The sequence below is a fragment of the Chenopodium album genome, chromosome 6, assembly GCF_948465745.1.
Source record: "Chenopodium album chromosome 6, dcCheAlbu1.1, whole genome shotgun sequence".
Lineage (NCBI taxonomy): Eukaryota > Viridiplantae > Streptophyta > Magnoliopsida > Caryophyllales > Amaranthaceae > Chenopodium > Chenopodium album.
In genome coordinates, this window is record NC_137839.1 from 9,967,915 (window position 1) to 9,981,633 (window position 13,719).

The window sequence follows — 13,719 nt, forward strand, 5'->3', positions numbered from 1 at the left end:
AGGGACGGTTTCCTAGTATATATTTAGATGATTCAACACCATTAAAACGCAACTATTAGTGGTCAGGTAAAAATAAACTCTACTCACAGTTTATGATAGTCTGAATTCTTAAACTGTTTGTAATTAAGATAAAATAATGCAACTGTTGAAGTTAGATTTAACTAGCTACTCTCTACAAATGCTTTCTTTTCATAGTGCAAGGACTTAGTGTTATGAAATAAAATCGAAGCATAAGTCAAGTGATTGCTTCAAACTCGTTCAATACTTGTAAATGTACAGAGTATATACACTCATTAAAAGTTCTGTAAGAACAGCAGCTGGACATGGAGATTTTTCTCCGAATTATGTGATTCAACTACTATTGCGGTTCAACCAGCTACTCATATATACATTAAGGTATGTGTATAAATGAGGATGAAAGTAAAAAAAAAAAAGTTGATGGTAGAAAAGGAAACCCAAAGAATAAAATTCAAATCTGTGTGAAGCTATACAGTCTTTGATGGGTTCACCTTCTTCGTCAGGGATGTGTAGAAGCTAAACGAGATTTCCACTCTTGTATGGCGGTAAGCAAGGTCATGTTGGGAGTAAGATTAAAATGAGTCATTTTTTGCTTAGTCACAGGAGAAATGTCATGTCTTTCGAGCCAAGCTTCTATTGCTCTACGCTCATATGTAAATCCGTCTGCTGCAACATGTGGATCATCCATAATTTCCTGCAACATGACATAGAAGGCTCAATGATGATCTAATACAAAGTATATAGCTGTTTTGTTAAAGTGCTTGAGCTTGAAAATGTTGCTCTATTAGTTATCAGCTCGTTGCTCCTGTCAATAGATGCTGTTGAGAATACAGAAGACTACTGTCTCAGGCCATTTTATTGTTAGGGGTATCTGAGAAGGGACGCCCCACTAAAGTGTGCTTTCAGTCAGAGTTTTCTAACAAAGTTCTGCTGAGTATCTAGCAATAATCAAGGCTTTTATATCAACCAGAAAATAAAAAGGAAATTCGGAAAATGAAACTTACATGAAGAATAGGGCAGAAGTAGTGACTGGGTGCAAAAATGCTGTTTCGTTCGACTTTCATACTGGCATCAGCAACATCAGCAAGTTTCCTCAGAACCGGAAGAACAACTGTTTCAAGGTCTGGTCTATCTCTGCATCTGAGCTTACAACATTCTAATGCAAGCTTAGTCAGCTCCTCTACCTCTGCAAGTGGCCAGTCCTTGATGGAATCATCTAATATATACGGCAAGGAACCACTAGCAATCGCGTTCTCCATGACCAATAAAAGCCCATTTGGACTTCGAGCTGTTAATAACTGAAGAAGTATTATCCCAAAAGAATACAGGTCTGATTTTGGTCTGACAGTACCAGTTCTTTGATATTCTGGATCGATATAGTATAAAGTTCCGGCAAGCAAGGAGTTACCAAACATTGTAACTGAATCTGGAATGTTATCAGATACAAGTTTGGCTAACCCAACATCACTGATTTTAGTCACATAGTTTCTTCCTAACAGGATATTCCCTGGTTTCAGATCACGGTGCACAATGGGTTCTGGTTTTCTGCGATGTAAGAATGCAAGGCCACAAGCAATTTCAAAGGCTATTCGGAATCTAGCAAACCAAGGAAGAGGTGCTTTTCCTTTTTGGCGGAATATAAGCTCTTCTAAACTTCCATTTTCCATGTACTCGTACACAAGGCAGCCCATTTCAGAACATACTCCAAGTAGTAACACAATGTTTGGATGGCATAGTTGGCTCAAGATTCTGATCTGCAGAAGATTATTCAGAACATCATGAGACTTTGTAGAGGCAACCAGTATATAGAAAGGAGTTTATGCAAGCACATTCGAAATTTTAAAGTTTTTGAGAAGATATGAAAACGGGTCTGTGCAATCTACGAAGGTGGAAAATTTCACCTTATACAAACCCAAAAGAAGCTTATAAGGGGGTTATTTTCTCTCGTCTTCTGTAATATGGGGCGAAACAAAAGTGGAGACGTACCTCTCTGAGAAACTCTTCCTTCTTGTCAGTTGCATCATGCTCAAGCACCTTTATTGCAACCGGTGTGTGATCAAGAGTACCTCTGTAAACTTTACCATATCCGCCTTCACCAATAATCTTTTCCTCCGAAAAGTCTTCTGTAGCCACTCTAATTTCATCTGGTGTGTACCTTCTTATTCTCCTTTCATTTGAAATGAGCGCCTCAACAATTTTTTGTCTTTCTTTGAATTCTTTCAAAGCATTGAGTTCTGCTATCTGCCTTTCATAAGATTCTTTGGCTAGCAAATTTTTAGCTGCTTGAGCATCTTTTTCAGCTCGCAATAGCTTCATTTTTTCTTGCTCAGCAATTTTCTTCATAGTTTCTTCTCGTTCTGTAGCAGCATTTATCTTCTCTGCTTCCACAACACATTCTGAGGAAAGAATTCGTACCTGCAAATTTTAGCACAATCAATATCCCCTGATGAGTGCAGTTCTAAGACTACTTCTTTTAAACACGGCTTAGTCTCAGTGTAATTTAGAAGTGACAAGTTAAATATGCGATGGAAGAAGTATATATGTAACTACTGTGTCAAAAATCAGACTCCTACCTTCTTTTGAGCATGGACTAGATCTTCACAAGCTCGATTATACAAAGCCAGTGTAGTGTGTAACTCTAATCGCAGTTGCTCTACATCATTATGCAAGTCAAACTGCAACAAATTGACAGTAAAAATATACAGTATGAGAGAAGTGCAGAACAATCTGGTGAACATAAAGACTGTAGAAGAAAGACGAGTAACAACTATCCTGAGAAGAATCACAACAAAAACACACCTGCTCATAAGACACAAGAGTATCAGAAGTGGACATTTGTCCGACTGAGGAAGCATCCGTGTAGGCAGAAGTCGTGGAGCTATGACTAGTATTGCTTCGAGCATTGATATCATTACTGTTAGCCCCTCGACGTACATCTGTTGAAGAGATTGATTGACTAAATTCTGATTGTGAGTATCCTGTACTAGGCTCAACTGAAGAGGAAGAGTGTAGAGGTGTCTGCCCTGTCGTCACCACTATAGGTAATTTATTGCCACCAGTATCTGTTGACAGTCTGATTTCAGTTAAATTTACGTCTGAAGGATAACAGTCTAACAGATGCAACAAGATTACCCAAGCATTTTCGTAAAAAAAGAAGTAAACATATACCGTTTGTGGTCATTGAGCTAGCAACTTTAGTCTTCACTCTTCGTTTTGATACAACAAATATATCACAGGTATCAGGTGCATTTTTTAGTACAAGTTGTGGTATTCCATGGCCTTTTATTCTCCTGACAATCAAAATGTTCGAAACTGTTAGCTTAATGAACATACAGAAAAGAGCATTTTAATGCACAATGTAACTCAGATGTTGCTGACAGTAAAATTGCATTGAAATGCTATAACTCTGGACCTGAGTGTTATATGAGCTAAGATCACTAATTGATTCTAAAGCCATGTTTACCTCCAAAAGCGATTCAATGATTCAGATCCCAGAACTAAGCTTCTGACATTCGCCTTCAGTATATAGTCGACAAGTCCAGCAGCAATATTGTCATACTCTATCAGCAAAGTCTCAAACTGCATCTGAAAGATATGAGTTTGACAGTGTTATGCTAATGGATATGTTACAAATTCACCTTTACTACGATGTTGGAATATGAGTTTGACAGTATTATCAACTTTCTTCGTTTGGAAATAATACAGACATCGGAAGGAGACTAAGCTAGGAAACACTACCTCGCCTGGTTTATAAAGTCTTCTGTATTGTAGGAAGACTGCTTGAGATTTTTCTCTAACATCCTCCATATATTTTGCCACAACTTTTGTGTCTAACTCAGTGATTGGGATACTATTTCCGGCTGAAATATGAGGTTAAATAATCAGCAAGAGATTAAGAAATACTTCTATATTTTTTCAAGTATTTCCAAATGTATTGTACAAGAATGAAGAATCCAATCAACCCATAGCTTTTCTAGAATTTTAGAGTACTCTGTCTGTCCCTTTTTATTAGCGGCATTTTTCTTTTGAACTTTTTTTTGTTTCTTATTTACCACAATTTCATACAAGTAATAAGTTTATATCTTTACTTTTTCTCTAAAATTTGAACTCGCATTCACCCATTCATTTTCCCTTATCTCATGAGTCTCGTGGGGTTTTTGTAATTTAACTTGATGTAGTAAATAAAACGATAATGTCAATTACAACAATGCCCCCTATTAAGTACAACATGTCAATGTATGTGATGCGGGGAGAAAGAAATTCACCCAAAAAAAAAAAAAAAAAAAAAAAAAAAAAAATAGTCACAACATCCCAAAGAGGAAAAAACATTATTTTGGAAAAAAAAAACATCGTCAACCAATTTTTCATACATATAAAAAGCTACGAGTAGAAAGTATGAAGATGCACCGATTACAAATATGCAAATTACAATATTTAGTTTTACATATCATGATATCAAAACTTCAAAAGCCAAGTTTGAGAATTGCAACAAATGACAAGAAATAGTCAATATAAAAAGGATTTAACGATATTTTGGTTTTGTATAGAAATCCCCAAATGATCTACAAAATTTGATGCATAGCTAAAAAATATTTGTTTAAATTTTGGTACAAAATTAGTTTGGATCACGTTGACGTAAACCCATCAACCACATAAATCCATTTTTTTTCCATTCTAAATAATAATGGTAGATTAAGATAAAATAAATAAAAATATGTTGATTACATATTTTCATAAGAGGGAGAGAGGCATTACATGGAGTTGGGATGTGTGTGATGGTAGGCATGACATGAACTAGAACAAAGTGATCAGCTTGAGACAAGAGATTTTCGACGGCCCATTTAACGGCGCGTTTGCTTCCATTGCCTCCACCGTTACCACCGATGTCTACAGCCACCGCGATGGTGGTCATCGGTGCTTATCTCTTTGCCTAACAAGAATGGCTGCTATATATATTTGGTGACCCTTTTAAGAGTTCACTCTTTTGTTATTTATTAACAAAAAATGCAATAATGAACAAGTTTTGTTTAGAGACGAAATGAGGGAATGAAGAGAGGGGCACGTAATAATGCAATAGGGGTCGTTTGACTTTTATGAAATGGACATTTATGAATTATGATATTTCACAAACAATATTAAGATTTGGGATTTTTGGCTCAAGGATGTGTAAATGCTTTAATTTGGGGGGGTTTAATTATAAATGGTCTAATCGGTCTTATAATTCGTTTCCTTTATATATTAGTGCTTGAAAAACAGTTTTAATTAGGGAAGGAAGACTTGCAATAATTTATGTTAACCGATTTCAAAAATGTAGAGAATCGCATCTTAAGTTTAATAAAATGTATCAATTTCACATAAAATGTAGTTGACTTCTAAATATCTAACTTTAAAAGAATTTTAAGGAAATGGATGGATGGAACCCTATGAGAAAATAAGTTGACTTTTTTTTTTTTTTCCTTAGCTCTTCTTCTTTTAGTAAGTTAAGGCAAGGGATTGTCTGTCTAAAGGAAATAGGGAAAGGAAGTGTTCTTTTGAGTTTCCAATTAACCTAAAATTTGGGGGTCTTATAAAAATAATGATAAATAAATAAAAACCGGTACGGACCTAATCAAACCAAATCACCACCTTAAACCGGACTAATTATTTCGGTCTAGTCTCCGGGTCGAGAAATTAAAAAAATAAAAAGGATAGAGCTTCGATCCGATCCGGTCCAAAACTCCTTAAAACCCAATCTTGGATTGAACAGGTTTTGTAATTTATAATTTTGAATAATGCTTAATTTATACCTTTAATATGATAGAAATATTATTATTTTATTCAAAATTGATATTAACTATTCCATTTTTTTATGTTAATGTTTTTCACTTTTTCATAATGCTATAATTAAAAACATTTGAAAATATAACGTTGCTTGGTATTGAACAAGTATAAGTAGGGGTGTACATAAAATATCTATAATCAGAAATCGAACCTGAACCGGACTGGCAGATTCAGGTCTGTTGTCGGTCCAGGTAACTTGGTCCAATCCGGTTTGGTGCTCACCCTAGTACCCCACTATACATAAAATACCTTGGACATGAAACGGTCCGGCTTGGACCGAACCGGACCCGGACCGACAGATTCAAGTCCATTGCCGATCCGCGTAAATCGATCTTGGTCCAATCCGGTTCAGGTCTGGACCGGTGTATAGCCTTAAGTATAGGTAAATGCATAACCATCCTGCATAGATTTCCTCCTATGTGATAGCATACTCTTTGTCCCTTGATTAATGTAGTAGCTTGACTTTTCCCTAAATAAAAAAAAAAAAAAAAAAAAAAAAAAAAATTCACTAGGATAAGGACAATTCAATACGAGTGGATAACTTTTGTATCTTATTTAGAGTCTGTTATGTTGAACTTATTTCAGGTCTAATATGTTCAAATAAGTTCAGTTAAGTTAAGATAAGTTTAATTCAAAAAATAAGTTCATATAAGTTTAGTTTAGGAAAAATAAGTTCTGATAAGGGTTATCCAAGTTCAAATTACAACTAAAATAAGTTTAAATAAGTTCAGACAAGTTCTAGTTAAGTTTAGATAAGTTTAGTTACAGTCGGATAAGTTTAGATATGTTTAACTAGGTGAAAGTCGGGTGAATAAAATACATCCTTAGTGCATCATACATCCCTTATTTTTACAACATTTGCAAAAGTATGATGTAAAGAAAATAGTATTTAGCTTAATTCTCGTGTCACGTATGATTTTACTAATAAATTAATATAACGCAGTTTTAATTTAATAAAAATTTACACAAAAATGTTGCAAAAACTCACTTCACTATATAATCAAAACTAGTCAAAATGACACATATCAATAGTGTAAAGTCAAACTGTTGCAAGTAAAATAAAAGTCAAACTAGTTTGACTTTTGATTATGAGAAAGTAGTTTATCATTAAAGTTGATATTTTTTGCACTTGACTAATTTTAGTATTATGTTATTTATATATATTGATATTGATTATGAGAAAGTTGTTTAGTAAATAATAGTAAAATGATGCTTTAGTATTTAGTTAATTATTCTCTCAGTCTTTCCTTGGATAATATGCAGTTTGCTAACTAGTTCTTTCTGGAAGATTCTCTGGTCTCTCCAGTTGTATTCTAAATGGAAGCTGTTTTTATGGAAGATGTTGCACTGCGCTCTTGCGGTCAAGGTGGAACTTCATCACAGAGGGGTTCCGATTCAAGACTTTTTTGTGACCTCTGTAGTACGGAACCGGAGGATTTACAACACCTTTTCAGAATGTGCAGCAATGCGCGTTCGGTATGGAGGGGTGGATGCCTTGGCATTCGCTCAGAATTCAATGGAGACCTTTCTCTCTCAGACTGGATCCAAGATTATATCCGACTTTTTATTAGTCAGGATGGTCCTTCAAGTGCTCGCTTGGGTACCTTTGTCGGTACACTTTGGACCTTGTGGTTATGCCGAAATTCCAGAATCTTTAGGGATTCTTCGGCGCCTCGACCCTTTGATTCTCTGTTTAGGGAGGTCATGGAGAATCACTCAATCTTTGTCAACTCATATAGTACTTCTGCTACCCCGGTGCCAGACGGTTGTGCCTCTTCTCCGCCGGGCTTTCACATTGCTCAGCTTGGCCTGGAACCCCATGGGAGTTCTTTACTTTCTCTTCAAATAGATGGTTCTTGGTTCAAAGATTCTCGACGAGCTGGAATGGGCTGGTGTATGGATAACGATGATCCCCTGGATGAGCGAATCTCCAGTGGGAGTAACTACGGTGTTTGTTCCTCTCCTTTACATGCGGAGGCGTTGGCATGCTTGTATGGGCTTCAATGGGCTTTTGATTGCGGATTTCACTCTCTTACTGTTTGGACTGATTCATATAATCTGGTTTCCTTGCTTCGCGGTCAGGGCCAGGGCAATGTCGATTATATCTGGCTTATTCGGAAAATTTTACAGCTTGGCTCTCGCTTCCAGGTTTGTAGTATTAATAAGGTGGATCGTCAGCGAGTCTACAGGGCTCATCTAATAGCAGGAGAAGCGGCGGTTCACTCTATTCGCTTTAATATTCATATGTAGTTGTTTGTATCCTTTGTCAAATAAATAAATAAATATTAAATATAGTAACATTAGATAGTTTATTGGCAAAGTTAAACCTTCTAATGGTATTATTAAGCCGTCTAATGACACACATATATTGTTATAGATTTCTAATAGACTAATAGTACAATTAGATATGTATATGATACATACTACTATATGGTCTGATAGTGTCAACAATTTTTCAATGGTACTACTTATCTTCATTGTATCACAGAAAAACATTACCATTAGAATATTCTAGATTATTCTTACAAACCCCAATGACCTCTTTCGATCTCTCTTCTGCAATTCTGAAATTTGTTTCTCATCTGGCATATTTATGAATAAATCAACAACTTTTTCATTATTGTGGGCTCCACAATTGATAAAGTTAAATAAAATTGTTGGTTCATTTATGAAAATGTCATGTAAGAAACACATTTTGTTTTTCATTATGAGAAATTGGGGCATCCCAAAAAAAAAAATTACATGTAAGTATGCAACAATAGTTCGTGTAAGATAATGATGGAGATAAAAATTATTCACCTAGTTGATTTCAATAAACTACTTAATCAAAGTATCATTAATCGACAATTGATTTTGAGATGTAACATTAATAATTCTTGTAATTACGTAGTCCAACTTTTATAGTTATAATTTTTGCATGCCTAAGCGTAAGAGAACATTTTGAAACCATCTCACTTTTGAAAATTTCATGTAACACTTAATAAGTTAATAGCTAGTTAGAATTTTTGGCTTTATGTGAGATTATTACGCCGCATTGTATTGAGGTGGAAAATAAAATTATTATTTTTTTATGCAAGAAAATAAATTTATTATTACTTATAAAATTGTTCTACCATACTTATTTTAAGTGCCTTATGTTACAAAAAAATAAAAATATTAAGTGCCTAATAATGTAGTTATATTATGTCAATTTTGTTTATTCCCCCTGAAAAGTTCTAGTATTGATTCAACATTAAACTTCCAAATATATAGAAACTTTAGAAATAAATGTTAGGTAGGTCCAAGATTTTATTTAATTATTGGTTGATGCAATGAACCAAGAATATACGTATATTATTAGTATAATTTAATAGTTTAATACTCATATTTAATTGAGATTTTATTTAGGCTGCAGGCTTCATAGAATCCCGAATCGAGCATGAAGAATGCGGGGAATATGCTGTGGAGATTATCCTCGAAAGCTACCATATTTTTTTAACACATTTTTGGGTCTAATAATCATTTAGTTTGATTTTATTTATTTAGCTTACCACATATGAGATTGACACATATAATTGTCTTTACATCTTCAGCTACAACGCCTTTACATACCACGTTATTTCAAAATAAGGTGAAGATAACATATATAGCTCGAGTCTACACTTTATAGAACTAACCTTATATTAGGATGTAATTTACATTTAGTGTTCTTTATATATGCTTCCTCCGTTTTTCTTTTATTGCATCATAAGGACTTTTACACTATTCCTTAATCTTCTTTGACCATCTTTTGTGATTTATCCATTAAGAAAAATATAGTTACGTGGGATCTAGTTACATTTGTCTCGAAATCTACTATTCAAATATCCATTAAAGAAAATGCTATACATAGCCCTTAGGGCTATATATAAGCATTAAATTTACATTTAAAAATCGTAAAAAGTTAAGAAATCATCAAAATATAAACACTAATTACACTGATTTACGCGTGTTTTTGTCATAAATTCCTAATTTTATATAATTTCCAAGAATGTATTTAATGCTTATATATAGCTCTTAGGGCTACATATAGCATTACCCTTTTTACAAAAGTATAATTAAAGATATTAATAGCCAAAGTAATGTATTGGCAAGCGTGAAACCCTTTATGGTGTAATAAAAAAAAGAACGGAGGAAGTAATAGGTTTACCTTCTTAAATCACAACCCTTTTAAGACTACATTTAGTGTTTATTCACCTCTATTCTTTACCTATTTGAACTTGTACTGTTGACCCTGACTTACCAACACTACTGAATTTATTAGATTATTAGAGATGTCAGTTTCTGACCCGAACCGTTAAACCCGACTGTTTCGAACCGATCCGAAAAGGAACTGAACTGTTTAAAACCCCTTTTTTAGAAACCAAAAACTGACCCGACCCAATTTTTTCCAAACCGAAACTGAACTAAACCGAATTTGTGCAAACCGTTACTAACCCGACCCGTTATCAAGCCAAACCGTTACAACCCGAAACTGAAAGCAACCCAAACTGATTACATTTAAACCCGATAGTAGCCCGACCCATTTTCAATCGAAAACCGTTAAAACCCGATAAAAATCCGATAAACCTAAATCGTTCCAACCCGTAACCCGTTGTGACCGAACCGGTTATAATCCGTAACCCGTTGTGACCGAACCGTTTACGACCCGTAGCCCGTTATGACCAAACCGTTTAAAACCCGTAACCCGTTATGATTGGGTCATTTACAACCTGTTACCCAATATGTTTATGATCTAATCTGTTTCAACCCACTACTCGATAAACCCAACTTATTTATGACTTGAGTTGATTATAACATGACTCGTTCCTACCCATTATATGACTAATTCGACTCGATAATCATCCGACTCAGTTTTAACCCGATATGATTTGATTAGAAACCCATTTCAAATTGGGTAAACTTGTTTTCAAACCAACCAAGTTCAATCTAAACCGATTATAACCGAAACGATAATGGTTGGACCCGATTTCACCCGATCTATTTTGAACTGAAACCCATTTTCGAACCGACCCAGTTAAACCCAAACTAATAATGACCCGAACCAATTACGACCCGTCCTGATTAACACCCGAACTGTTTTTAACCGAAACCCACATTAAATGGGCTAAACCCGTTTTCAAACCGACCCAGTTCAACCCAAATTGATTATGACCCGAACCGACTAGAACCCAACCCGATAAGGACCCGATCAGAATAGAAACTGCTATTAAAAAAACCAAACCGAACTAACCCGATAATTTTCAAAACCGACCCAAACCGACCCGTTTATTATTTCAATCCGTTATAAACCGACCCGTTATAACCCGAAACTGATAAACCCAACCCAAACCCGAACTGTTTAACCGAATTGACACCCCTATAGATTATAAATGAACTTATTATAGTTGCGAGCTTAAATTGAATAGACCTTGCTACGGAAAATTAAACTTATTTACTACTTTCTCCGTTCTTTTTTACTTGATCCGCTTTGACTTTTACACTATTCGCCATTCCTCCTTTGACCGTGTTTTGTGAATAATATGTAAGGAAAAATATATTTATGTTGATCATTTTGAATTCGTCTCAATAAGTACTACTCCCTCCGTCTCTAAATTACATTCCTCCTTTCTATTTTTGGTATTTCAAAATTACATTCCTCCTTTTTATTTTTGGTAAGTTTTTTTTAAGTAAATCAACTCTCTTTTTCTGTTTTATATTTAATGTTTTCTCACTCTTCCTTACCTTAATTCACTCATAATCCTTGTACCAAATTACAATGAATATGATTGGTTAAAAATTTTCAATTAGGAGCATGTGATTCGTCCTTTTTTTTTTGCAAAGGATTGATGACATGTCATAAGTAATAACTAATTTATCTTTGTACTTCCCATTGCATTATCTAATTATTGTTATTTGTCTTATTCTTTCCTACTTAATTCCCGTGTAAATTTCCAAAGAGGAATGTAATTTAGGGACGGAGGGAGTATTATAATGTATAACTTAAATATTTTTTAATTATGGAGAATTAAAGTTATTGACCGTTAAAGTTTTGCATTGACAAATGTGATAAAAGAAACATGTCAAGTAAAAAAGAACAGAGGAAGTATGAAGTTAACATATCTAAAGAAATTTTATCGCTTATTAAACTAAACTTCTCTAAACTCATTTTTCAATAGTGTGGAAAACAAACCTAGGACCAATAATCAAAATTTTTACAACCTCCGATTTTTTTTTAGTTGCAACTTTGGGGTATTATTTGAAAGATACAAAATATTCTAAAGTTGCAAAAAAAAAAAAAAAAAAAAAAAATAAAAAATCGGAGGTAGCATTATTTTTGTTGTAGTGTGCTTTTGACTACAAGTAAACAATACTTTTTAGGCCTTTACTCCCCCAACTAAATCTACATTTCTGCAAGAAATTTCATATAAGAATCATTTTTGCTAATAAAAAAGACTCAAAGAAGAATTAATTTTGGAGTTAATATGATGGCAATGATTAATATACTGGTAATGACGTAATGTCAACTGCATAGAATCGTTGCACCAAACATAAAAATATTTATTTTATTTTTAAAACAATACATTAATAATTTGAATATTTATATGGTTTGACCAAGTCAATTAGGTTTACTACTTCCATTAATCTGAATGTCTCCATTCTGTCAGACAGATACAATTGGTGGAAGCAAGAAGATTACAAAAAATCAAAGATTATAACTTGTAACTAGCAATATATAGCTGGAAAAATATCCTTGAAAAAGAATTATCTTCTACATTCATGAATGTGATCATGATGTAGTCACAAAATAATGTTTTTTATTCTTAAAGGAAACAAATTTAACTTATGGTATTTTTTGCGTACAAAGTCGCAAGATTACTACTAGAGGGTATGAAAAAAAATTGTCGCTGTCAAACTTATGTACTGCCTTTAATATTATATATTACAGGTTTACAGCGTATTGTTAATTTGTTTTATTGCTATATACTACCTCCGTTACATATTATTTGCAACGATTTAACATAAAGTAAGTGGAAATATGTCTAATCATTGTAAATACGGAGTAATATGTAACGGAGGCAGTATAAAATAAAATTGTAAAATTTGGATCATTTTTAGAGCTTGCAATGTTTTTTTTTTTTTCTTTCACAGGAAGAATAGTAAATGTCTTCAAGTCGATAGACCTCACTTGGACGGATGAAAATTTGACCAAAATCAACTATGTAGTGGTAAACATAAAACTTTTAGAAAGCAAAAGATGGTAAAAACTTTATAAAAAGACCCCTAAAAGATGGTAAAATCAAAACTAACTAAAATCAAAAGTCGTAAAATTAAAATTTATACTTGTAAACATGTAATGTAATAAAATCATCCCAACTTTTTATAATAACTAAGAGTGTGTTCAACAAAATATAATTATGGAGGTAGTTGTTAAGTGTGATAGTAGTTGTTAGTTGCGCAAATAACTATTAGCTGTCAATAAGTTGTTAGTTATAAATATAGATAATTATTGTATGAATGTTTGGTAAAGTAGCGATTAACTAGATGTTACATTTAAAAAACAATATCTTTTTTTTCCTAAACTGAGCTATCCCTTGTGTGGAATTCTCCTAATTTGTGTTAATTGATTATATTTTCTATGTTTCGTAATAATTGCAACGAACATTAGGCCATGCACAAAATCTTAGGAAAATTTTAGGGCTTGGAGAGCCATGATTAATGAGCTAGCTCTGGAAGTTACCAAGGGCCTGAGGCCGACAAGAGAATGGGAATTAATCAAAATCTGTTGTAGTTGAAAGGAAGTTAGCTCAGACCAAAATATAAATTTTTATAGTAATATAAAGTATAGTTTATAGGAGAGGGAAATAATATAAAAAGTAATGT

General features: G+C 33.7%; 2 protein-coding genes across 2 annotated transcripts; one reads left to right on the forward strand and one right to left on the reverse strand.

Moving 5' to 3' along the window:
- Positions 1 to 231: 231 nt before the first annotated feature.
- LOC145634564 (U-box domain-containing protein 34-like) lies at positions 232 to 4,930 on the reverse strand. The gene is made up of 9 exons (XM_081685987.1): positions 4,774 to 4,930; positions 3,757 to 3,878; positions 3,482 to 3,603; positions 3,187 to 3,308; positions 2,818 to 3,080; positions 2,592 to 2,693; positions 2,005 to 2,433; positions 1,023 to 1,772; positions 232 to 712 (listed from the first exon to the last, which is right to left on the reverse strand). Exons 1-9 carry the CDS (start codon positions 4,928 to 4,930, stop codon positions 518 to 520), a joined length of 2,262 nt encoding a protein of 753 aa, XP_081542113.1. The 3' UTR covers positions 232 to 517.
- Positions 4,931 to 7,155: 2,225 nt separating this feature from the next.
- Positions 7,156 to 8,088, forward strand: LOC145636653 (uncharacterized). Its single transcript, XM_081688219.1, has one exon. It carries the CDS (start codon positions 7,156 to 7,158, stop codon positions 8,086 to 8,088), a length of 933 nt encoding a protein of 310 aa, XP_081544345.1.
- Positions 8,089 to 13,719: the final 5,631 nt, after the last annotated feature.

What these genes read in the sequence shown, in the direction of transcription:
- LOC145636653 (XM_081688219.1), top strand. Translation starts at nt 7,156, where the DNA reads ATGGAAGCTGTTTTTATGGAAGATGTTGCACTGCGCTCTTGCGGTCAA.
- LOC145634564 (XM_081685987.1), bottom strand. Translation starts at nt 4,930, where the DNA reads ATGACCACCATCGCGGTGGCTGTAGACATCGGTGGTAACGGTGGAGGC. An exon ending in TAGCTCAATGACCACAAACG is followed by an intron (nt 3,081 to 3,186) that starts GTATATGTTTAC and finishes GACTGTCAACAG; the next exon opens with ATACTGGTGGCAATAAATTA. An exon ending in CTCTTGTGTCTTATGAGCAG is followed by an intron (nt 2,694 to 2,817) that starts GTGTGTTTTTGT and finishes AATTTGTTGCAG; the next exon opens with TTTGACTTGCATAATGATGT.